This window comes from Scyliorhinus canicula, chromosome 13 (genome assembly GCF_902713615.1).
Source record: "Scyliorhinus canicula chromosome 13, sScyCan1.1, whole genome shotgun sequence".
Classification (NCBI taxonomy): Eukaryota; Metazoa; Chordata; class Chondrichthyes; order Carcharhiniformes; family Scyliorhinidae; genus Scyliorhinus; species Scyliorhinus canicula.
Window position 1 is genome coordinate 106,247,057 of NC_052158.1, and position 25,299 is coordinate 106,272,355.

The 25,299-nt window shown below is 45.5% G+C and overlaps 1 protein-coding gene across 7 annotated transcripts in view; it reads left to right on the forward strand.

Moving 5' to 3' along the window:
• Window positions 1-25,299, forward strand: part of LOC119975416 (inactive N-acetylated-alpha-linked acidic dipeptidase-like protein 2) — a 1,151,524-nt gene that overhangs the window by 460,186 nt on the left and 666,039 nt on the right. For all 7 annotated transcript variants that reach the window (XM_038815043.1, XM_038815042.1, XM_038815041.1 and 4 more), the window contains one exon: window positions 15,449-15,983. In XM_038815043.1, the coding sequence (XP_038670971.1) occupies window positions 15,457-15,983 (527 nt within the window). In that variant the 5' untranslated portion in view covers window positions 15,449-15,456. The remainder of the gene's footprint in view (window positions 1-15,448; window positions 15,984-25,299) is intronic.

The window sequence follows — 25,299 nt, forward strand, 5'->3', positions numbered from 1 at the left end:
ACATCGGAGTCACCCATGCCACATGAACTGGTGGCAAGCCCACCTCTCCTACCTTCATGAGCTTGCAGTCATATGATTAGCATCAGGTTGCCGTGTCCTTCCCACGCTAGATTCCTGACATCATCTGGACCTGTCAGTGGATCAGTGATGGTCAGACAAAACCCAGCCCATAGTTACTGTAGATTACTTTAGAATGCCTCTGTAGTGGCAAGCATGGATTTTTTATTGAAATTCTATTTTCAAAGTATATATTGCAAATGTGGCATTAACAGCTGCCTGGTACTACCCTGAGGAATTTACTTCAATCTTTTGTCTTTGTGAATCTTTCATAACTTAGAATGATCCCATCGTTTTTCTTGCTTCGATGCTATGATCTCTGTAGAGACCAGTAATATGTTTATTTTTTATTAGAATCCGAAACCCAGGTTTTTTACTAAAAGGATGAAGCCATAGGGCAGCACGGTGGCCTAGTGGTTAGCACAACCGCCTCGGCGCTGAGGTCCCAGGTTCGATCCCGGCTCTGGGTCACTGTCCGTGTGGAGTTTGCACATTCTCCCCGTGTCTGCGTGGGTTTCGCCCCCACAACCCAAAAATGTGCAGAGTAGGTGGATTGGCCACACGAAATTGCCCCTTAATTGGAAAAAAGAAATTGGGTAATCTAAATTTAAAAAAAAAAAAGGATGAAGCCATAAGATTCACAGTTTAAACAAAAAAATTTTGTGAGAATGTTGTTTGAATGAAATAAAGGAACACACAAATCAAACACCGTGAATGCTAATAACAAGTCTGTCTTAAATAGTCAGTTTTGTTGAAGATATTAACAGTACAAACACAGTTACTTCGACTTTAAGCTTAACTTTTCAACTCCACTCCACACCCATTTGAAATACACCCCCCAAAACTCATGGTCAGATACTTAATAAAATTGGATTCACTTGGCTTGAGTTCTCTTCAAAGATTCGTAGAAATGTTGAGTTTTTTTCGGCCTTATTCTTTCTTCTGGATACGTTTTCCCTTCAAATCTCCTCCAACTGACCCACGATTGGAGACTCCCAATTCAAAATAGGTGTTGCTAGCATCATAGGCAGAACCACCTCAAATCAGGATTCTCCCGGTTCGAATATTCTTTATCCCTGGAGTCTTGTCTTTATAAATTCACACTTTCTTCACCCTTCTGAGCTTGGCTACTCCAGAAGTCCAACACCGAGAATTTCAACTGAATCCGGCTTTAAAATAATGTTCCCTCTCGTCAACGCATTCTGAAACTCAATATGTTTGTGCACAGAACCACACCCAGGGACCTACTCACTCATAAAATTGACTTCAACTTGACCCATTGTTTACTTCCCAGGTATCTTGGTCACTTGATCAGTCCTTGGAAGCAAATGGCTGTTTACAGTGAATCACTTTTCAGAGAAATCTGAATGGTTGTTAAAAGAACCATCACTCCAATGCCCCCCCCCCCCCCCCCCCCCCCCATCCACCAATTGCAGGTAAAATGTTTGAGATAGACCAAAGTTCACGACAAATGATATAATGTTACTCTTAGCTTTCATTAGTACTGTCTAGAACTCAGAATTATATGCCTTGCTGTGTTATTCAGTCTCACACTTCCACATCATAAGGCATTTGTGTATCCTGAATCTCATGATGTTCTTTTGCATCTATCATTAACTTTCTTTCTCCATTCTCACAGCAGCACGGTTATTATTATCACGGTTTCTGTCCTTGCAGCTATTTGGCTTAAAAAAACACACACACCCCTCAGTGACCTGTGGCCTGGGTATAGCTGGACCTGGTTACATCAGCAACATTGATCGAGTTTCAGATGGAAAACCCATAAGTTTGGGTTTCAGTGCATGCTGTGGTGGTTTAACTCCACAGTGTGTCTTTTGTTATTGGCAGACTTAGTTTCCAGTCAGGAAGGGAGGTCTTTGGAGCCAGGCTTTGGGATGTAGAAAACTGAAACTTGAGGGGTTGTGGTGGAGATGTCCGATTGTGGACCCTGAGGCTCTCTGTAAAAGGATGGGGATTTGATGTGGGAAGGGTCAGAAGAAAGACACTCTTTTCCCCTGGTGCACAAGGCGATCTGAAACAGTTTGTCTGCAAAGCTGTTGTCTACTTTTTTGCCAGGTTTTCCAAGATCTGGAATATCGGCATGTTACATTAAAGGCTGAAAAGCAGTAGTTCCCAGCCTTATTACAATATTTAATTTGAGAATGGGCCTCATGGAATTGGATTGGCTGCCTGTCCCAATTCTGTTAAATCTAGAAGTAGGTAGGTTTGAGTTTGAAATGGTTAAACGTCCCTGGGTTCTGTGGCTATGACTCATCTTTCATTCTCACTCCACAGTATAAATATTTCCCACTTTCTCTGTCTTATAGTTTTGACAAAGTGTCACCTGGACTCGAAACATTAGCTCTTTTCTCTCCCTCCAGATGCTGCCAGACCTGCTGAGATTTTCCAGCATTTTCTCTTTGGTTAACCCAGTGTTCTAGCCAATATGTATCCCACAATCAATGTTAAAAAAACTGTTGATCATATTGCTGTTTTTGGGATGCTGCTGTGTTTGCTACATGGTGTTGCTCGTTCTGGGTGAGTGTGCTTTACACTCAATTGGCTCTGTTTTATTCCTTTGCTCTAGAGTCGCCAGGTATCTTTATGATACCGCCATGAGGTTCAAGTTCAAGTTCAGATCAATAACTCAATACACCAGTTAGTAAGTTCAAAACAAGACGTGTTTATTATTACACAGTTATTTACTACTCATGCATATAATACTAAGACTAAACTATTCCTACCACTACTAGGCCAATACTTATCTGGAATAAGGGAACTGCCGGATCAGGGAACAATGGCCTCTTGCTCTGTCCTGGATCCGCAGGCTTCCAGTTGGTGTGGATTAAAGGGGTCAGGAGTGTCTATTCTTGTAGCGGGCATTGTATGACACTTGCTTGTCAGTGTAGCAATTAGCCAGGCCTCTCCTTCTCACGTTCAAGTTCTTAGAGAGCTGCTGCAAAGGTGTTCTGCTGGGAGGGCCGGCTAAGAAAGCGAACTAGTCTTGGGACCTGACTTTTATAGGTCCCAGAGGCTTTGCGACCTTTTGGGCGGACCCCAATCCTACTGTCCATCGATTGGGTCCCATCCCAATCGATTGGTATGAATCCCCCCAATACTGAGGCTGTCCTCGATCGCGGGGCGGTTCTTCCTAACTGGTTTGTTTCCTTTTGATTCAGACTCCGTTGGTGCCGGGGAGTCTGACCTGCCATAGAATGTCTCAATTGCAGCTAATCGTTGTGTCCATTGTGCCCGGGAATCACCGGGAATCGCTCAATTAGTATGCAAACTTGTTAGTTTCAATGCTGTCTGGTTTCTTCACAGGCAGAATACACAGAGAGAATCTGCAGCATGCTTGTCTTTCTGACATTGTCCAATTTTCCCTGCATGCATTTCAATTCTCCATTTTATGTCGGGAAGTGGCCAGCTTCGGTGGCTACAATGATAACAGTGATTCAAAAGTACCTCATTGGCTGTAAAAGATTTGCGATGTCCAGTGATTGTGAAGGGAGCTATATGAACATAGAACATACAGTGCAGAAGGAGGCCATTCAGCCCATCGAGTCTGCACCGACCCACTTAAGCCCTCACTTCCACCCTATCCACATAACCCAATAACCCCTCCTAACCTTTTTTGGTCACTAAGGGCAATTTAGCATGGCCAATCCACCTAACCTGCATATCTTTGGACTGTGGGAGGACACCTGAGCACCCGGAGGAAATCCACACAGACACGGGGAGAACGTGCAGACTCCGCACAGACAGTGACCCAGCAGGGTCATTGCAAGTCATTTTTTTTTCTCCCCCATTCTTGTGAATTCACATCATTCAAATTCACATAAAACAACTCTAATTTTTATGAATGGAGCTTGACTTTTTGCAGACTCTGACATTTAAATTTTGGTTGCTTTTATAGAGCATATTCTGCAACGAGGCAAGAAACCATCTCACTGAATGGGGCACAGGGGAATGGTTGGCTTTGTTTCCAACTCTCAAAACATAAATACTGCTTTGTGAATGCATCAATTATCAAGTACTGGCAATGAAAGTGGGCAGTTTGAGCCCATTGTAATCTTCATAACCATCCTTTTGAACAGTTTCAACAGAGCTATTCATTGTTTGTAAAGACTTTTGAGATTATTCCTCGACTTTGTAAAATTAGGACATGCCTGGCTGCTGGTGCCTTCGGCTTGTATTTTGTACGGTGGAATTTGTTGACATGGAAGGCAAAAATCACTGACAATATGTCATTAAATCCATCAATTGATTTTGATGTCTACTTTCTCCACCATACTTTATCTCCCCACCCCCTCTCTTCCCCCCGTCCCCCGTCCCCCGACTCAGCTGCTCCACATATGCAAAACATAATGTAATGCCGTTCCCTCCCCCCCCCCACCCCAACCCCCCCACTCTCGGACATATCACAAGTGAGTTCTGAGTATGGGTTGTCATTAAATCAAGCTTGAGGGTGCTCCGGACGGGGCTCCCTCACCATCTACCCCATTGTCAATTACAGCCCTTTGCTGGGAAATTAATGCCCAGATAAAGACCTCATCCCACCACCATTTGTATTCAACCAGTGACTGGTGATGTGGGGATGCCGGCGTTGGATTGGGGTGGGCACAGTATGAAGTCTTACAAAACCAGGTTAAAGTCTGGCGATGCAGCAGATTGATAGGTTTGCTTCTGGCCTATGTTGTATGGAGGGGGTGGGGTGGAAATACTTTGTTCAAAAACACTCAGTGCCTGATTGAGGAACCTGGCTTTGGGCAGGGAGGAAAACTGCACGAAGCAACCCCACCACCATCTTTTCCCCAACATCCCAAAATCCCGCTCAGCATTCATCCTCTCCATGCTGCCCCCCCCCCCCCCCCTCCAAAATTAATGGTAAGCTCTGGTCAAGTTCCAAATCTCTAACATTGCTGGCAGCAGCCACCACTCCTGGTGGCATTGCTATTGGAGATTGGCAGACAGCTCTTTGGAGTAGGATTTCCACCCTAATGGGGGAGGTGCAGCAATTCAATGTTCTACGTGAAGACATGCGCTCCAACAGCAGTTCCCACTGCCAGTCAGGGAATTAATCCTCTCTGGGCTTCTAAGGATCGGATAGGTTAAGTTTGATCAAGGTTGGTAATGGATGCCAGACCCCAGCCCCAAGTTACATTCTGCCCACTGAAAGAAAAGAGGAAGTTAATGGTCCGGTTTTACTAATCAAAAATTTTACTGAAGAATTTTGTCAGCCAACAGAGCTTTGAAAAAAAGTGGATTGACCCTAGACACACAACATATTTAGGATCCTCTGCCAATGTGTATGGAGGTGGAAGGCCTCATGAAATGCAGCCCGTTGCCCGCCTGCAGTCTTTTAACCCATCCACCCCGATCTGTGTCTCATTTTGTGGATGTAGTGGAGGTGTTGGATGACTCTTGAGCTATTGAGGTCCCTGAAAGAGCCAATTAAGTGCCTGACCTTGCCTCTCAAAGGTCTTGTTTACATAAGAGGCAACCCACCCCAACCCTCACCCACCAGGTTGTACATCCTTCAAATGCTTCTGGCCTCTAAATCCAACCGCTAAACTCCCTCACCCTAATGACGGGACTGAAGGCCTGACCCTGCCAATACCCTGGACTTAAATTCAGTACGGCTTCTTTGGGTCTTGACTGTAGTCCCATCAGTAGCCACCATTCAAAACTGGTGTGGTAGGGATCACCATCCTTTCCGATTGGCCGGCAGCTCTCGCAGGTGTGACTTCCTCCCCAAATATGGATGGGACTCATTGCTGAGCATAAAGTGATTGTGCAGCACCTGGCCTTGTTGTGGGCGGCCACCTGACCAACTTTTATCTTGGGGGGGGGGGGGGGAGGGAGGAGGGAGAAGGGGAAATGGGAAATGGGAAATGCGGAGTGTTGTGCAGGTGACATGGTACCCCCTAAAATACAGTCCATAGTTTCAACGTTAAAGTTTGAGATGTTGGTTCAATGTATAAGCTCAACTGGATCAAGGAAAGTAGTAATTTCTGCTTGTGTTGTACTGTAGTGCAGTGTTTTTCAAACTTTTTTTTCCGGGGGCCCACTTTTGAGAACTGGCCGACCTTTGGGATCCACGCCGGTCGAGCGTCACGACCCACGCCGTCTGTCTTTTACGATTCATGCCACGTTCGAGACCTTTAATGCATCTGAGGAAGGAGCTGCGCTCCGAAAGCTAGTGATTCGAAACAAACCTGTTGGACTTTAACCTGCTGTTGTAAGACCTCGTACTGTGTCCACCCCAGTCCAACGTCGGCATCCCCACATCATATCTTTAAAGCGAAAGCGAAGCCTGCTTGATCCTCACGACCCCACTTGAATCGCGTTCAAAGGAGGAGAGGGCAATGTGCATATCAGGTGCAGACACCAGCCAGTTCCATTGTGCCATCTTCAACTTTATGGCAACAGAAAATCCAACCTTGTATATGTTGGTCATTGTAAAGGGCAGTAGTAACAAAATGCTTGTTTTACTCAGCACTGGATGCTCCTCGGAGGTGCTACTCCAAAATGCTGACCACCTCATGGGCTTTTGGCATGTTTTTAATGTGGTAGCACAGTTCAGGTACAGCAGTGTAGTCTTTCAATTTGGAGTCAGCTGCAAGTTTAAAAACTGACCCTGGGATCTCAATCTCGAAAGGAATTTTTCTCCCACCACTTCTCTTTTGGAATCTGAAACTTCTCACATTTGAAATGAAAATCGCTTATTGTCACGAGTAGGCTTCAATGAAGTTACTGTGAAAAGCCCCTAGTCGCCACATTCCGGCGCCTGTCCGGGGAGGCTGGTACGGGAATCGAACCGTGCTGCTGGCCTGCTTGGTCTGCTTTAAAAGCCAGCGATTTAGCCTGGTGAGCTAAACCAGCCCCTGTACTCCCTCCATATAACACACATTGGGCTTTGCATCCTCACTCAGGAGGCACACAGCCTCATTTCTTTTCATTTAAAAGGTGGCAGCGGCCACCATTCTCAATAGAAGAGGTGGTTGCAGCCATTGGACGCTTCTAGCGCTGTTATGGCCATTGCAGGAATGGCGCAGCCGATCGTTCCGCAACCCACCCAACAGCCGTCTGCGACCAGCAAGGTGAAAAGCTCTGCTGTGATGGAATCCAGGATGTTGTTCTTCTATATTTTGTACTGACTTAAAAGAGAACTGAGGCAGTAGAACAGTTTTATGTTGAGACAATAGGGCTTCTCACAATGTTAAAGGTAGAATACTGAACTGTAGCATTAAAAGATCCACTGTCATTTTCCAAAATGTAACGGTTTTTAATAATTGACACATGGTTGTCAAGAGGTTATTTCTCATTTCGGAATATTTTCTTGGAAATTTTCAGGTAGTATTACACCAGGAGGGTTAAAATTGAGTCTTTGTGATTAATTTTGCTGTGTGCCCTCTCCTCGGGTGAATGTATCAACTGCTGTCAGCACTTCTGCGTTGAGAGGGAAATATTGCAGAGATTTATTTTTGCATTATACATGGCAGCTGAGGAATATGCTTAGACATGTTCTGTTTGTATTGTGCATATAAATTGCATACTGATGAGCTAATTGATGTATATTTTAGCAAATGAAATGCTTTAAAATCAGACAATCTCTTGTGCTGACCATGCGACATTTTGGGGGGCCAAAAGGGAGAATTGTGTATTTTATGGCCTGTATCTTTAAAAGACAGAGGGCACAATCTACCAGCCATGTTGCACGGTGCGTGACAGAGGCTCAAGGTGGTGGCCCATGTACAGGGCCCCGTCCCACACCCGAAGTTCCGGGACGTGCATTAAGCCAGTGAAGGAGCCAAAGGATGAGGCCAGAGACAACCCAAGGTGTACAGGCGTCATTGGGCATTTGAAGAGATGTCAGACAGCATGTGCCGAAGGAGGCTCTGACTCAATAAGGAGACGGTGCAGCACCAATGCCATGTCCTTGTGGACTTGGCACCACATGGAGTAGGAGAATACCCGCACTTGATGGCTATCAAGATCACTGCAGCCCTGAAGATCTACACTTGGGATCATCCCAGGGCTCAAACTGGGACTTGTGTGGCCAAGAGCCCAAAAGTGCATCCGTGAAGTCAAGTGAAGTCACTTGTTTGCCCGGGCAGCTGACTACATAAACTTTGACCTGGGCCAAGCCCAGTAAAATGCCTGGGCAGCAGAATTCTCCACCATCACCAGGATGCCCCAGGTCTGGTGGGTAATAGATGGCATGTATGCCGCCTTACACATGCCAGGTTGTCCGGGAGCACCCTTCATTAACACAAAGAGGTTCCAATCCAACTTGTGTGCGACCACCAGCTCAAAATCATGCATGTGTGTGCACGCTTCTCCAGGACTGTGCATGACAGCTACATTCTGGACAGTCGGATAGCCCCGGCATCTTTAAGGGACACCCCAGGGTGACTGGTTGACACTCAAAAGCACCGCGAAAGGTCCCCTTCCATCAAGGACATGTCTCCCAGAGACTTGAGCATTCTCCCGATGGTCCTGCCCGCCCCCCCGCTCCCAGTGCCCCCTCACTGATTGTCTATTTGCTCAGCCCTCCATGCTCTGCCATTACTTCTAGGTGTTTCCCCGAGATGCATATCAGAGGTGGGCAGCCTGCTGCTTACCATGTCCAAGGCCTTTGATATCCCTGGCAGGCATCCTCTGGATTGTCTTGGGCCGGATGGCCCTGCCCCTGACTGATTTTGTGGTAGCACATGATTTGCCACTCTATTCCGCAGGCTGACCCTGAGATGCAACATTGTCGGGGATGGACTGTGGAGAACTGGTGTCCGTCGTCATCATCCCTTATGGAGGCTCTGGGTCGCCTCCAAGGCTCCCTCCTGCCAATTGGTGCCTGTAGGGCTCTGTGGGACAGGATGGAGGGGTAGGTCGATTGAGCTCTGGGATGCCCCTGCGGCACCTGGCTTTGCAAGCCCTGGCGGCTTCCCAATATCTGCACCCTAGTGTTGATGCCCTCGACGATGCCCCTCTGTCAGCGGGCCATGCTCAGAAGTGCCTTGTCAGTGTCCACCTGTGTCTTGGGCACGGTCCTCAGCAACCGGACATGCTCTGGAGCTCCTCAGAAATGTCCACCTGAGACAGGAACATGCTCCGCAGCATCCCAGCAAGGTCCACCTGAGAATGGGACACATCCTGCAGTGATTGGGACATGCTCCGCAAAACCTCAGCAATGCCCTTCTGAGACTGGCATACTCTCCGCAGCACCACGGAAATGTCCCCTGCCATCAGGGACATGTCTCCCAGAGACTTGGGCATGCTGCCGAGGTGGTCAGCCACAGCTGTCACTGAATGAACAACGCCTTCTACACCACCACCGTTCATGCTGCTGACGTCATGCTCCAGGCTTTCCACTGCGGTAGCCACCCGAGCAGTGTTGGCCTTGGTGCCACGTATTGCTGGTGCAATCTCCTGTGACCGTAGCTTTTGGGACTTCTCCATTTGGCCATGGACCCTCTTGGCTGCATTAGCTCTTGGATAGCCCTGTCCAGAGGCTCACCATCTGACTGGGACTTAGCTAGGTCCTGGGATCCAACAGATCTCCAACTGCTGTCTCCCTTGGATGTTCCTGCCTCTACCTGATGTGCATCAGTAACGAGTGGTGCTCACCGGATTGTGCCCCAGAAGCTGATCCACTACTTTGGCCCACTGAGGTGTGTGTCTCTGCGCTGGTGGAGAGTGGGGATGACAGCAGTGATGGTGGCATCCTTGGAGCTCTCGAGCTGTCTTCCTGAGGTGTTCTGATGGGTGACATGGGGGTGGCCACCCCGTATCAGCCGGCGACTTTGGATGGAGATCCTGCGGGAGATTGGACATGTGGTCAGTTGAAGGAAAAGATCATCATCCTTTCATGAACAACTCTCATGTGACATGTCATCTTGGGGGGGGGGGGGGGGGGGGGGGGGGGGGACTGGTGGATACTCACCTGTGCGGCGTAGGCCAAACTCTATGCCAATAACGGATCACTTCTGCAGGGACACAGAAGGAGCATTGTGAGCTGAACACCATGCATTGCGGAGGGGAGAGGCATGGCGGGGGATAAGGGGTTCATGCCAGGGTGTGCTAGGGCACATGGTGTTTTGCTGGGGGGGTGGGGGGTGCAGTGGTAGGTGGCTCGAGGCACTGGGTATGCGAGGGCTTGCGGAGGTAGCAGGCGGTCACTGAACTCAGCCGTACTGCCCGGCGAAGGTGGATGAGCTTCCTGCGTCACTGGGTGGCAGTCGTCCTGGTGACACTCCCTGAGCTGACGGTCGCTGTCACTGCCTCCCAGGCGGCACTGGCTGACCTGTGGCTAATCCTCCGAGCCCCGTGGGGAACAGGATATCCATCTGGACTTGACTGCATCTATCAGTCTGACCAGGTCAGCATCCCCGAATCGTGGAGCCGGTCTACGTGGTGGCATGGCTATGTGCTGTCTGGGGTTTGCTGTGCAGGATCAATTTAATTGCTGCTCCCCCCTTAGTGGGGTGGGCGGCTAGAGAGCACGGTCCTGGTGGGACAGTCATTTTCAGCGTGAAGCTGGTGGGGCATCATTAAGTGCCCTAATTAAGATTATATACCGGTGATGACCTCACCAGGTCACCAGGTCAGCTGTTGGGAAACACCCTTTAAAACATTTTCTGTTAGATCACGCCCAGAATGGGGATGCAATCTCAAGAATCATATTCCAAGGATATTTGCAGAGGGACGTTTTTATTCTCTCCTTTAGAAGAGATTAGTTTGTCTTGAAGTCGTAAAATCCTTGGAAATGCTGGGTTTTCTCTCTCTATTCTTCATGTATATAAGAGTTAGTTGGGAAGTGGTTTACGACATGATCAGTTTCAATCACTGAGGCCAGGGTTTCCCAAACTGCGTTCCTTTGGATGTATCCAGAGGTTCCACGGCAGGATGATGTATAGAATTTGAAAAATGCTGTCAAGTTGCTTATCCAATCAGAAGCTGGTTTCTCCCTCCATTGGCTGATGACTGGCTCACTAGTGAGCCGCTGTGCAGCCAATACAATGAGAAGGAAGCCTCTGATTGGACAAGTTGGAAACAGTGGTAAAATTAAAAAAACAGATGTCTCGGCCAGGAAGGAAGCGAGGAAGTGGAGCGGCAGACAGCGGAGCTGGGTAGGCAGCAGCCATGGGGTGCGAGGGGATGGGGTGAGGGGATAGCAGCTATGGGGTGGAAGGGGAAGCGGTGTTGGAGCCAGAGGAGAAAGGTGTGTGTTTGAGAGAGAGAGGGTTGAGAGCACGCGTGTGTCTGCTGTGAGAATCCAGCTCCCCAGCAGCACACCTAATATCAAACAAATTTGTGCACAAAAGAAACAGCAGCACTCACATAAAAAATTACAAAATGAAAGTATGACTCAAGTACTTGGTCGGATGAGAAAACTTTTAAATCAAAATCATAGAATTTACAGTGCAGAAGGAGGCCATTTGGGTCATCGAGTCTGCACCGGCTCTTGGAAAGAACACCCTACCTAAGCCCACACCTCCACCCTATCCCCATAACCCAGTAACCCCACCTAACCTAAGGGCAATTTATTATGGCCAATCCACCTAACGTGCACATCTTTGGACTGTGGGAGGAAACCGGAGCACCCGGAGGAAACCCACGCACACACGGGGAGAACGTGCAGATTCCGAACAGACAGTGACCCAAGCCGGGAATCGAACCTGGGATCCTGGAGCTGTGAAGCAATTGTGGTAACCACTATGCTACCGTGCTGCCCAAAATGCAGGGGAATGAGAGAAAATGAATAATTCTCTCAGACTGCCCTCACAGCATAATGGCTGAACTACACCCTTCTGTGCAATCAAAGCTGTGAAACAACTGTGCTACCGTGCCACCCATAATAAATGTATTCATTTAAGAAATAGAAAATATTTTATACATTTGTTTAATGTTTGTACCTATTGCTCAAAAGCAATATAGTTTTTGTGGTTTAACCCTTCAACATAATAAGAATGTTTCTCAGGTACTCTTGGTCGGTCGAAAGGGTTCTGCGGCCAAGAATATTTGGGAAACCCTGATTTAGGAAATTAGAGGAAATTTCCAGATTCCTTCCTTCCTGATTGAACTTTTTTTTAAAAAATCTATTCTTTTGGCTCTTCCAGGAAATGTGCTCCACCTTATGAGAAGCAAGTCCCAAAAGAAAAAGATGTTGACTGCTTTTCACAACCTCACGATTTACCACAGACCTTAATAGATTTTTTCTGAAGCGCAGTCATTGTAACACTATAGGAAGTGTGGTAATCTGTTTGAGCACAGCAAGGTGCTGCAAACAACAATGATTTATTTATACGTGATCTAACAATCCCGCTTAAATAATCAAAATAAAAGAAAATGCTGGAAATACTGAGCAACTCGAACAGCTTCTGTGAAGAGAGAAACAGAGACCCAGATATTCCAGTCTCTTTAAACGTCAGAGACCGGACCCATGACCCAAGATATGCGTCGGGAAGTTGGAACTTCTGTTGGGCAATTCCCTCACTCCCCAAGATCTTCCTCGAAAGTCTCCAACTCTGAGCAAGACTCAGTGACTTTGGACAGTTCGATGGCATTTCCCTGAATAGTTGTCCAGGAAATATTAGAAGAAACCGAGAGCAAACCCTGTTTACCCCCCCCCCCCCCCCCCACCCCTCCCCCCCCCCATCCAATCACTCACATCGACCCTATCTCTCATCCCACCAACTACCCGCTGACGACACCCCAATTGTCCCCTGACTCAATCAAGCTACAGTCCCTCCGACCCAACTACTCTGACCCACCTGCCCTCCAACCTACCTGCCATCCAATTAACCTACTGCTCCATGCAGTTACATATCTCACTCATCCACCCACCCGATCCATTCACTCATTCATCCACTCACCTAGTCACTAACATTCACGCGAGGCATTTAAATTTACCATAGCGTTCCCCCCCCACCCCCCCAAAATAAAACACTCCAGTGTTGTGATGGAGAAGGTGGACTCGGAAGACCTGGCAAGAAATGTAGAGCAGCGTTGAGGAGTAGAAACATTTGAGCAGAGCAGCAATCTGACGATGATTGGCACTCTGTGGAAGATTCATAGATAATGGGCTGGATTCTCCACCCCGCCACGCCACATTCTGTTTCAGCACGCTGGCGGGATGCTCCATTTTGCTGGCTGGTCAATAGGGTTTCCCATTGTGGGGCAACCCACGGGCTGGCGGCAAAACGCAGCATCCCGTTGGCAGATAATCCAGTTCAATGTTTTGGGTCGATGACCTTTATCAGACCTGGAAGAAGTTAGCAATGACTCAGATTTAAAGTAATTATTGAGGCAGGGATGGGGCAGGAAGAAAAGAACAAAAGGGAAAGTCTCTGATAGGTGGCAGACAGGAACGACTAAACGATATGATGGTACAAGGTAAAAGAGGATGGGGAGGCAATTGAGTGGTTGTATTTATCACTGGACTAGTAATCCAGAGATGCTCTGGGGACCCAGGTTGAAACCTAACCATGGCAGGTGGTAAAAGTAGAATTCAATAAAAATCTGTAATAAAAATCTAATGACGGCCATGAGTTGATTGCCATAGAAATCCACCTGGTCCATTCATACCCTTCAGAGAAGGAAATCTGCTATCCTTCCCTGATCTGGCTAATATGTCATTCCACACCCACAGCAATGTGGTTCCCTCTCGAGTGCTCTCTGAAATGACCAAGAAAGTCACTCAGTTGACGAGGGATGGGCAATAAATGGTGGCCTGGCCAGTGACGGCCACATCCCATGAATGAAGAAAAAAATGATGGGACAAGTAAAGAAACAGATGATGTGTCGAGAGTAGTGTTTCATGGGAAAGCAATATCATTAGCAACAACTGCCATCCAAAAACAAATCCAAAAAGCATAAAATGGGGGTGATGCCAGGAGAGCTCCATTGGGGAGGGAATTCCTCTGATCTGTGGGAGGAGATTGCACTTGTGCATGTTGTGGGGAAGGAGAGGGGGTTCTCCTTATCTGGAGGTGGGGTGGGGCAGTGGATTTTTTTGTTGCAGTTCAGGGCACCATTTAGAAAATGCACCCTGATCTCTGTAGAGCCAGTGTTGCCGAGCCTATTGGGGCCTGCCCGGCCAGAGTGTCAGCGTGAGCCATGCCAGGCGATTTCTGCGAGCTGCATACTGGTTTACTTGCCTTAGCCAGCACTCTGTCCAAATTTGGCCTAAGGTTTACTGTGTATCTTGCATTACCTGTAGTCACATTGGACTTCTTGTATCTCAATTAGCATTGATTGCTGTTGGAGATGTGAACTGAATCCAGCTGGGGGAAAGCACATTTTAAGACATTTTGGGCGCAATCCAATGACCACGCTGCATCTGAATAGCAGCTGGCAGCGGCACACTGAGTGCTGGAAAACACGCGGTTAAACATGCTCACTGTGGGACTTTTATTCCCATTTAGTTGAATCGAGCCCTCTATCAGAACACTTCCACAAAACACAAACATGGATGCATTTCAGAACTTAATTTCTCAATTCCTCCTTCACAACTATTGAATAAACTTATGAAAATCAATAAATATTGCACATTACCCCCATTCTTTCAAAAACAACTCTGATGAAAGGTCACAACGTGAAACGTTAGCTCTGTTTCTCTCTCCTCGGATTGTGCCAGACTTGTTGAGATTTTCCAACATTTTCATTTTTAGCCCCCATCCTTCTATTGGTTAAGATTTGTGTTATGGTTCAAACTTAAATGTTGTGCAGATATAGAGTGACAAAACTCTTTGAGCTTCAGAAATAATTCAGTCTAAACGTGCAGATGACAATTTTGTTGTCCCTTGAATCCTGGACTTAGATTATTGTCCGAACGCCTTGTTACTGTTAATTTATATAAATATATGCAGTGTTGGTTGTCAGGAGCAGTCTGTGCGTCGTCTCCCAAATGTTCACTCGAAGCTATTAATTTTGTATTGGTATGAAGACGTAAGATATTCATTTGTTTGCATGAGATTGCAGTAAAAATATATGCTGAACACATTATAGTGTAATAAACCTTTTTTGTTGGGCCCACGTACAGATGAGAGTTAATGCATATTCAGCCCAATAGTCATGTTTTTGTTAAAAATCTGAAAATAAAATTTGGTTTGAAGGTGACGGTGAATTGGGAATGTGTGCTGAAGGAAAATTCCTTGTTTATTCCAAAATTTTAATGGGGAAGGGAATGAACACCCTGTTTTCATTGAATCAATTAATTTGCCACGCAGTCTGGATACCCATTTCAAATAACTGGCAAATTCAGACCATCCAATGTAAAAATAACTTGTCTGCATGGACCAATTGCTACACCATTATCTGGAACTTGATCACTGACTTTGCTTTAAGAAAATTCCTTCTTGATTTTGATTTTAATTTTTAAATGCAGGCACAGAAATGGCCTATCAGAAAGTGGACCAGAAGTTTCGAGGACACGCTCAAGATCAGGACACTGAAGACCTTCCAGTCACTTCACTGGAGTTAGAGTGGGACATGGAAGAAGAGTTGGAAGAAAGTGGATTCGATGGTTTTGAAGCAGACAATTCGGGCCAGCATCATCTGGGCAACTCCGCTGGGAACACTGATCTTGACTTTGAATTCATGCAGCCTTCAGCTTCGCCCCGGGGAAGATTTGCACGTCTAGAAGAAGAGTCTCATTATGTGGCACATACAAGATCAGGACCAAAAGATCATCAGGGCAGTTTTTCGAAAATGGCAAAACTCTTTGTTGTAGGGTTTATTATATTTATTTGTGGTTTGCTAATCGGTTATTATGGACGGAAGAATAGTTCAAAAAATATTTTGTCAAATAATGCAACAACACCAACACCACCTGCGTCTTCAGTTACTAAATCGGATGATGGCGACATCGTCCAGAATATTGTTCAGGCAATTGAAGGCTACAGCATCAGGAACTTTTTCAGGTGAGTGGAACTGTGGTGCTAAATGTTGTATTTGACAACTTTTTTGCCCCCAAAATAGAGAAAGGAGAAAGTCAAGTTAATGTTTATTCATAGATTGGCACATTTATTGTTAATGTTACGGAGCAGGTTTTAGAAAACTCCAAAGTATATCATGGAGTCCACCTGACCTACAACTGTTTATTTATTTGGGTTACGATGAGCACAAGGGCCTGCCTTACAGGTGTTATTCAACAGAGGCCTGAAGCACATTTAATCAAAAACAAAGTTTATTCTACAAATTTAGTTAACATTTTTATCAACTGTCTAAATAAATACCCACACAGCAACAGTACTCTATGTATAACCCTTAATAAATTTCAACCTTAAGCTGTTCCAATTCAATAACAAAATCCCACAATCCAGAAAACCCTTTTCAAAGATGTGGCAGACAGCACTCAAGACCTGGTTTGGATGTTCTTGTGTCCTTTCCACAACAGCAGGTTTGAATTTCTTCCAGAAAACAATTATTTATTTTCAAGTTATCAAGCAGTCTGGAAACAGCTTTTAAAATGCAGATAGAGAGAAAAAAAATATTTTTCAACCTGTGCTGTGCAAACCGGTTCAAAGTGAAACTAACTCAAAAGCGAAAGTAAAAACCCAGTGCCACAGCACAGTTCCACCCACACAATGACATCACTGAAGCCATGTGATAAGACGAAAACATTTCTTAAAGGGACACTCCCATGACAGTTAACATTACTAAATTTAGTTGAAGCTTGCTCATGTTCTGATGTTCCTATTTGAGGATTTTGTTAAAGGTTAAGATAGTTGTGTAGATGAGGGCAGCATGGTGGTGCAGTGGTTAGCACTGCTGCCTATGACGCTGAGGCCCCGGGTTCGATCCCGGCCCCGGGTCAATGCCTGTGTGGAGTTTGCACATTTTCCCCGTGTCTGCATGGGTTTCACCCCCACAACCCAAAAATGATGTGCAGGTTAGGTGGATTGGCCACACTTTATTGCTCCTTAATTGGAAAAAAAAAATTGGGTTCTCTAAATTTATTGTTAAAAAAGATACTTGTATAAGTGATATTTAAGAACAGACTGAGTTTTGTTCGTAAATAGATTTTCCATTATGGTCTTATAAATTAAAATTACAAGTATTGTATATAATTATTTTCAAATAATAGCCAGATTTTTTTTTTTGTTGCTATTTTAAAGATTTATTTTTATATGGTCTTGTAATATGGCTTCCACTGGCAAGTTGGATTTATTTCCCATTGCTAGCTGTCCTAGGTCGGTGGCAGTGGTATATCTTCATGAATAAACTGCAGTCTCTGTAGTGATGATGCTCCCATAATAAAGCCCATGATTTTGCCCCAGTGATAATGAAAAGAACAAATATATATCCAAAGTTAGGATCATGGGGATCTTGGAAGTAATAATGTTTCTGTCATCTTCTTTCTCTTGTCCTTCTTGGCCACAGAGGTTGCAGTCGTGAAAGATATTGTTAAAATAACGTTGGTGAGTTGCTGCAGTTCATTCTGTAGGTAGTAAATACTAAGTAGTCCACCATCCGCAGTTCAGTGGTGGTGTTGAGGGAGGACATTGGGTATGTGTTAGCAGTGGCGTCAATCAATTGAACTGCTCTGTCCTTGATCGTATCAAACTTCTTGAGCATTGTTGCAGTTAAATCAATCATTGGGTGAGTAGTGAGCATTTGAATACTCCTGACCTCAGCCTTGTAAATGATGGGGAAATTATTGAGAGGGTTCGGCAATGACCTACATATGCAGCTTGTGCCCTGACCTTGTAATTGTGTCGTTGATGTGGCTAGTTATTGGTGATCTGCAGGATACTGTTGTTTTGACAATGGAGGTTTTGTTCCATGGTCCGGAAGATGTTATTGGAACTTATCATTTTGACTTTGTCTGAACATGCAAAAAGACAGAACAGCTTTGCTGGCAAATGACCAGGTATTTAAAAACACTGCTGTGCATCAGCTGCTACAGTCTGAATGCATACTCAGACCTGTGCTCCCTGTTAAATTTTTAATGTTTAAAAGTTTAGGTAGGAGTGCCCAGTGTAATTGTCTACTTGGCAGTCTGGATGATTTTTGAAAATGATACGAAGGATGTGAAACCGTTTCAGTTTTGGAGTCAAGTTACTGCACCCTGACACCCAAGTTGTTACGCAAAGTGGTGGTGTAGCGAAGGTTTTGTTCCTGTAAATCTGTATGTTGGAAAAAGTCAGAGTAGAATTGTAGAATTTGATTGCACAGAAGGGTGTAGTTCAGCCATTATGCTGTGCGGGCAGTCTGAGAGAATTATTCATTTTCTCTCATTCCCCTGCATTTTGGGCAGCACGGTAGCATAGTGGTTACCACAATTGCTTCACAGCTCCAGGATCCCAGGTTCGATTCCCGGCTTGGGTCACTGTCTGTTCGGAATCTGCACGTTCTCCCCGTGTGTGCGTGGGTTTCCTCCGGGTGCTCCGGTTTCCTCCCACAGTCCAAAGATGTGCAGGTTAGGTGGATTGGCCATGCTACATTGCCCTTAGTATCCAAAATTGCCCTTGGGGTTGGGTGGGGTTACTGGGTTGTGGGGATGGGTGGAGGTGTGGGCTTGGGTAGGGTGCTCTTTCAAAGAGCCGGTGCAAATTCGATGGGCCGAATGGCCTCGTTCTGCACTGTAAATTCTATAAAAAACTATTTTACCCATATTCTTTTTGAATTTCACTATTTAAAATATTTATGAACTGTCCCTTCTAAAACCGTTGTAGATTCTGCTTTCATTGCTGAGTCACAATCACGCTCTTTTAAAAAGAATTTCTAACCACTTTCTCTGTTCTTTTGTGGGGATCTTAGTTTTATGCCCTACAGGTTCAACAAGAATAAGACTTTTTTTCTTGCTATTCTTTATCAGAACTTCCCATAGATTTGAACACTAATTTTGAGATGATGTGGAGATGCCGGCGTTGGACTGGAGTGGGCACAGTGAGAAGTCTTACAACACTAGGTTAAAGTCCAACAGGTTTGTTTCGAATCAATTTGTCTATATATGTTTGTGGAACCTACCTCTTCATTTACCCGATGAAGGAACTATGCTCCGAAAGCTAGTGATTCAAACAAACCTGTTGGACTTTAACCTGGTGTCGTAAGACTTCTTACTAATTTTGAGGTCATCTTTTAAAGCTAACTGTTCGAAAAGCAAAAGAGTTCCTCATAATGATATCCTCTTTTATCTTGTATCAAGGAAACCTTGTACAGCACGGTAGCACAGTGATTAGCACTGCTGCCTCACAGCACCAGGGACCAGGGTTCAATTCCGACCTTGGGAGGCTGTGTGTGTTGAGTTTTCATTTTCTCCTATGTTTGCGTATGTTTCCTCCAGTTTCCTCCCACAGTCCAAAGTTGTGCAGTTTAGGTGGATTGGACATGCTAAATTGCTCCTTAGTGTCCACGGTGTGCAGGTTAGGTGGGGTAGGGAGGATAGGGCGGGGAGTGGGCGATGTAGGGTACTCTTTCAGAGGGTTAGTGCAGGCTCGATGGGCCAAATGACCTCCTTCTGCACTGTAGTGATTCTATAACAGATACCCTCAAGCGAGTTACAAACTGGAACCAAATAAACCTCGAGTACCTGAACCTTATCTATATTTTTAAAAAACTTTTTACGGCAGTGGGTTATCGAAATATCCATGTGGTGGCTGTAATGTTGCTTTCTTATCGACTGTAAGTAATAAGTAATTTGTTTGTCTATCTCTGTCGTCGGCGCCTCACATCTATCATGTTGGATAATAGTTGATATCGTCCTCGGTTGATACAGACAAAAACAAAGCACAAAGCCAGGGATCTGAGCATTTCGTCGGGGTTTTTTTGAAAAAAAATGCTGTGAGGCAGCTCGCAAAGACTTTGACTATGAGATCAAAAATGCTGGAAAACACTTGGTAGCTATCTTGTTTTAGCTAAGCAGGATGGCCCGCTGATGTTGGGAAGCCAAATATATTTTTGCATTTTGAATCATTAGATTCCAATAAATTGTACATATTTTATTCAGTCCAATTATACCTCTTGCTGTACCTTACTGTGAAATACAATAGTTCATTGATTTATATCAGGCCTCAACCCACCAAAGGTTTTCTTGGCTTGTCTTTGGTGAGATCAAATAAAGGTGTATGTAGAAGACTTGAATGTCCCATTCATATCAGAATCGCACACTGTCGATAAACTCCAAGTTATGTTTTCGGAGAAGTGGATTCAGGCCAATAATGCTTATGGATGCAACTGATGCCACTGATGCCAAGAACATAACCATGGTAGGACCACATTTGTAACATATGTTTTATCACTGAACACAGTTATTGTACTGGCAGCCCTTCAGTCCTCTGGCACAACTTCTATATTTAAAGCTGTTTGAATAATTCTGCACATATAGATTTCAGGTGAGAAAAATTATGGCCTCCAGCTGTGAACACGAACTGCAAGTCAAATAAACAGCTGAAGCTCAGGTAAAGGGCGCATGGAGAAGGTACAGTGGAAGGTAAATTGTGTCAGTGGAACCATCAATCTATTGGATTTCAAAATATAATGAAGACAATGTTTTGATTGCATTACTCCCACAATGATCAGCTCAAGTATGATTGGTAAACTCTGGAATTGGGATTGGTTGTTTTTTGCTTAAAAACAAGTTAAGAGCATGGAAAATGCATGTTTTAGTGACAATGTGCAATTTCTAGTTGATGTTGGAATTCTAGAAATATTTTGTCCCATTCGTAGTTGCCTAAACTGCAAGTCTGCAGCTTGAAGCAGCACTGGTGAGTTATTAGTATTCAGTGCTGAATTAGGAAATGTTTTCACCATCTCTTTTCCTGTGTGAACCTGTGCTGACAAATCCTAGGGTGAGTGAGTGTTTGTACTGCTCTAACACTAGAATGACATTATTGACACTGAGTTTTTTTAAAAAACCTGATCTTTTTTGCACAAATCAAGATGATTATTATCAGTACCGAGAAATGAGGGAATCTCAATCTTTGTCACCAGTTGACAACATCAAGCATTTCCTGTATTGATTTTAGCAAGGATAAAATGCAGTAAGCCCCTTTGACTGCTCTCACAATGTGCCTTCAACTCAACCTCAAAGTTGCGTCTGCCATTCCATCTGTGCACTTTTTCCATTCCCACACAGAAACCGTAATTCTGTCTCCCCTCAATAAATTGCCGATTTGGTGCCAAATTTTGGATAGTTGACCCAAATTTATTTCCTGTAGAACTCGTGCTGGGAAACTGGCCTGTGTGACTGTCGTTCAGGTAAATTTGCTGGCAGATAATTTGGGGAGTGGTACTTTTGCCTCTGCAGGCAAGGCTACCAATGGACAGGCCGGAATCTGTTTATTTATCAACTTGCAGACCCCTGTTAATGTAAATGTAAAGAGAAAGACAATGAAGTGTTTTTAAAGTGGTGCAAAGAAGGAGGCCATTTGGCCCATTGACCGATGCCCAGTTCATATTTCGTGCACATTCATACTTGGACCAATATTGACCTCTTGCAAAGATTTACTGCAGTACAGTGCATTGTTAAATTGGGTGGGCCATGAGAGACATGAGGCAGAATCAGGAGGTTGCATTTGTGGGGACGGGTACATAATTCCATAAAAAGTAAGGCAAAAGATTTTTTTTCTGCTGGCTAAATGATCAGAAGAGCTCTTGTGGGTTAATGATGTTTTACAAGATTTAATCAAAGTGTGGAGAGAGCATTATACCTCACCCAACAAGCCACAGCAAGGATCTTTGTTTGTCCATCAGAAAAGGCTGCTGAGAGAAGGCCTTAATCATGTCATTTACTGGCTGGGAAGGGGCTCCATGTTGCATTGCATAGTTAATAAGATAATGACAGGTGTGGATGGCATTTATACTATCATTTATAGCCAAGGAAAGGGAACAGTTTCATGAATCACAACTCACCTTGAAGCTGCCCTATGACTGTGAAATCGGATTCTGTAGCAATGCTTTTGTGCTACAGAAGCCACAAAGTGCTGAGCTGAAAGTATTATGAGTGGTTGGTTAGTTCCGGTATGTTGCACATTTCTGAAATTCAGACTGCTCAGATCCATGTGCAGTGGTGTGCATGTGTGTGGTGTTAGCCTCTTTCTCTTCCTCCTAAGCTGCTGTGGGTAGACCAACGAGAGTTTGTGCATATCTGAAAGCAGAAAATCAGAAGTGGGGGTTGGAGTGAGAGAAGGGATTCTGAGTAGGAAGCAAGTTCTCCATGGTCATAGCATCTGCAGTTTGTGCTTCATACCAGGGAGCAGGATGAAATGAGTTGAGAAAGGGCATATGATAGTAAGGTATTGCCATTCTCAATATTCTTGGCAATGATTATTACAGTGGGCTTTGTTGCAGCCGGACACATGTTGCAGACCACTTCCTCTGTATTGCTCAGGTCATGAATATGTTTTTGACCCCTGCCGGTTCTGCTTTATATCCTTCTATTTTGTGTCACCTTGTCTGCAAGAGAGGGAAGAATGTCAATGATTGGGTAGCACTACTTTTGGGTGATGTATCTGCCAATGCTGGAGCTATGTGAAGGTAGCAAGAGGTAGTTGAGGTTGGTAGCATTAGATAGCGTGTGAGTGTGAGATAGAGTTTCTGATGTAAGTCCCGAGTTCTAGCCGCAAGGAACAATGGATGGGATTGTGGGATTGTGTTCAGCATGAGAGGTTGGTGGTATGGCCGATACAAAATGTTCTATGCTTATGCATTCGCTAACCTTGAGTATTCACACAAGCTCATTGATATGTTTACAGTGTGGCTGCCAGATCATCATCACCAAACTCATTTTCTTTTTTTTTCCTGCAGTGCAGAAGGATGCCATTCGGCCTATCTAGTCCGCACCCACCCTCCGAAGGAGTAGCCCACTCTGGCCCATGCCCCCACCCTATCCCTATATCCCCACCTTATCCTTTTGGACACTAAGGCGAATTTAGCGTGGCCAATCCACCTGACCTGCGTATCTTTGGACTGACGACCCTAGTCCTCTGGCACAACTTCCATATTTAAAGCTATTTGAAAATTCTGCATTTATAGATTTCCAGTGAGAGCAGGTATGGTCTCCAGTTGTGATCAAGAACTGCAAGACAAATTAGCTGAAACTCACAGATAAATAAAGGACACATGGAGAAGATACATTGGAGGGTAAATTGTGTCAGTGAAACCTTCAATCCATTGGATTTAAAAATATAATGAGGACAAATCTTTGACCGGACCATTCCGCAATGGTCAGCTCAAGTATGATTGGTAAACTGTGGAATTGGGATTGGATGTATTTTGGTTTAAAAACCCAACAAGTTAGACCAAGGGAAATGCATGTTTTAGTGTCAAGCTGCAATTTGCAGTTGAGATTGGAAGTCTACTAATATAGAATCCCCGCAGTGCAGAAGGAGGCCGTTCAGCCCATCGAGTTTGCAAATTCCACACAGTTACCCAATGCCGTAATCGAACCCGGGTCCCTAGTGCTGTGAGGCAGCAGTGCTTTCTTAAAATAAATTTGGAATACCCAATTAATTTTTTTTCCCAATTAAGGGGCAATTTAGAGTGGCCAATTTGCCTACCCTGCACATCTTTGGGTTGTGGGGCGGAACCCACGCAAACACGGGGAGAATGTGCAAACTCCACACGAACAGTGACCCTGAGCCGGGATCGAACCTGGGACCTCGGCGCCGTGAGGCAGCAGGGCTAACCCACTGCACCACTGTGCTGCCCTGAGGCAGCAGTGCTAACTGCTGTGCCACCGTGCCTTGCCCAAACTGCAAGTGTGCAGCTTCAGGCAGCACTGCTAAATTATTGGTATTCGGTGCTGAATTGGGAAATGTTTTCACTATACCTTTTCCTGTGTGAACCTGACCTGATGAATCATTTCATTGACCCCACTGGCTCACGAATCACCTGAGGAAGGAGCAGTGCTCTGAAAGCTAGTGATTTGAAACAAACCTGTTGGACTTTAACCTGATATTGTAAGACTTCTTACCATTTGTTTCCAAATGGGAAGACACTGATTTTGAAGTTTGGTACACTTTGACACTCTTGCCTAAACAATACTTTTCAGTCTTAAGTTTCAATTGACCCAGTATCCATAGTATTTTATACAGGTCGCGATTCAGTGGCCTCATCGCATCTGATTTGGAATCTGACATGAAGTCTCAATTTGGATTTCGCTCTCACTGGGCGTCATCCAGATCAGCATATTCAAATGAGCCCTATGGTTCATTGAAAAATGCCAGGACTCACTGGCCGCGCCTGGGAGACCTCGCCAGGATTCCGTTTATACTGGTCCACTCAAACGTGGAATAGTCGGAATGGCACCTGGGGAATCTCCCAGGCCATGGGAGACGCCGGGTGGTCAGGGACAGGGCAAGATGATACCCTGGCACACCCATTGCACTGGTCGCTTTAGCACTGCACTCCAGAAGTGCCACCCTTTCGCTACCAGGTTGACACTGCCAGGATACCAGGGTTCCCAGTTGATAGTGCCAGGGTGGCACTGCCAAGGATCAGGCCCGGAGGGGGGGGGAGAGGGTGGGCCTTCCCAGGTAGAGGGCCGGCAGGGGGTTCCCGCGAGCCTTCCAAAGTTTGGGGGGGGGGGGGGGGGAGGATTCCGGACAGCCTTCCAAAATATTCCCCGTTCTGCGAACAGCCTTTCCTGTCAGCGAGCTCCAGGTCGGCAGTAGGAAATCTCTCCAAGTGGGGCGTCGGTGGGGAGAATTTCCCCGAGGGCAAGAAAAACAGCAAAATGCCTTTGTGCCGAGAAGCACCCCGTCAAACGTGCTGTTCGACGAACTTTAACTCCAGTCCACTGAATCTTGCCCATAATAGCTTTTGGATTCCCTACAATTGCCATGTTCAGTCATCAATCAGAGAACAAACTCCTTGGCCTGAATTTTCTCATCAGCTAAGCAGTCCGGTAACTGGGACAAAAAATGGGACCTGGCCCTGACATTTTGTGGGCTGCTGCCAAGACCACTGTCCCACTGAGGATGGTGGCCACCCATACCATCCGCCTCTGCAGAACTACAGCTAAATATGGAGAGGGCACCTCCACGGTGAGGCACCCTTCAGTCGTGGTGCTTTTTTCTTCTCACCAGTTGGGAATGTGCACCTTCTTGCTGTGGTGCTTTAGCCATTGTTGATACAAGGCCTTTAAATGGGCTATGGAGGGACAATAAATGAGTGCCCCCCCCCCCCCCCCCCCCCCTCCCCCCGGTACTGTAATCTGGGAACCTGCTGGTGGATCGCTGGGATTTATCCCATCACAGCGACAGAGTCTTTGGACACAAATAGATTACTGGT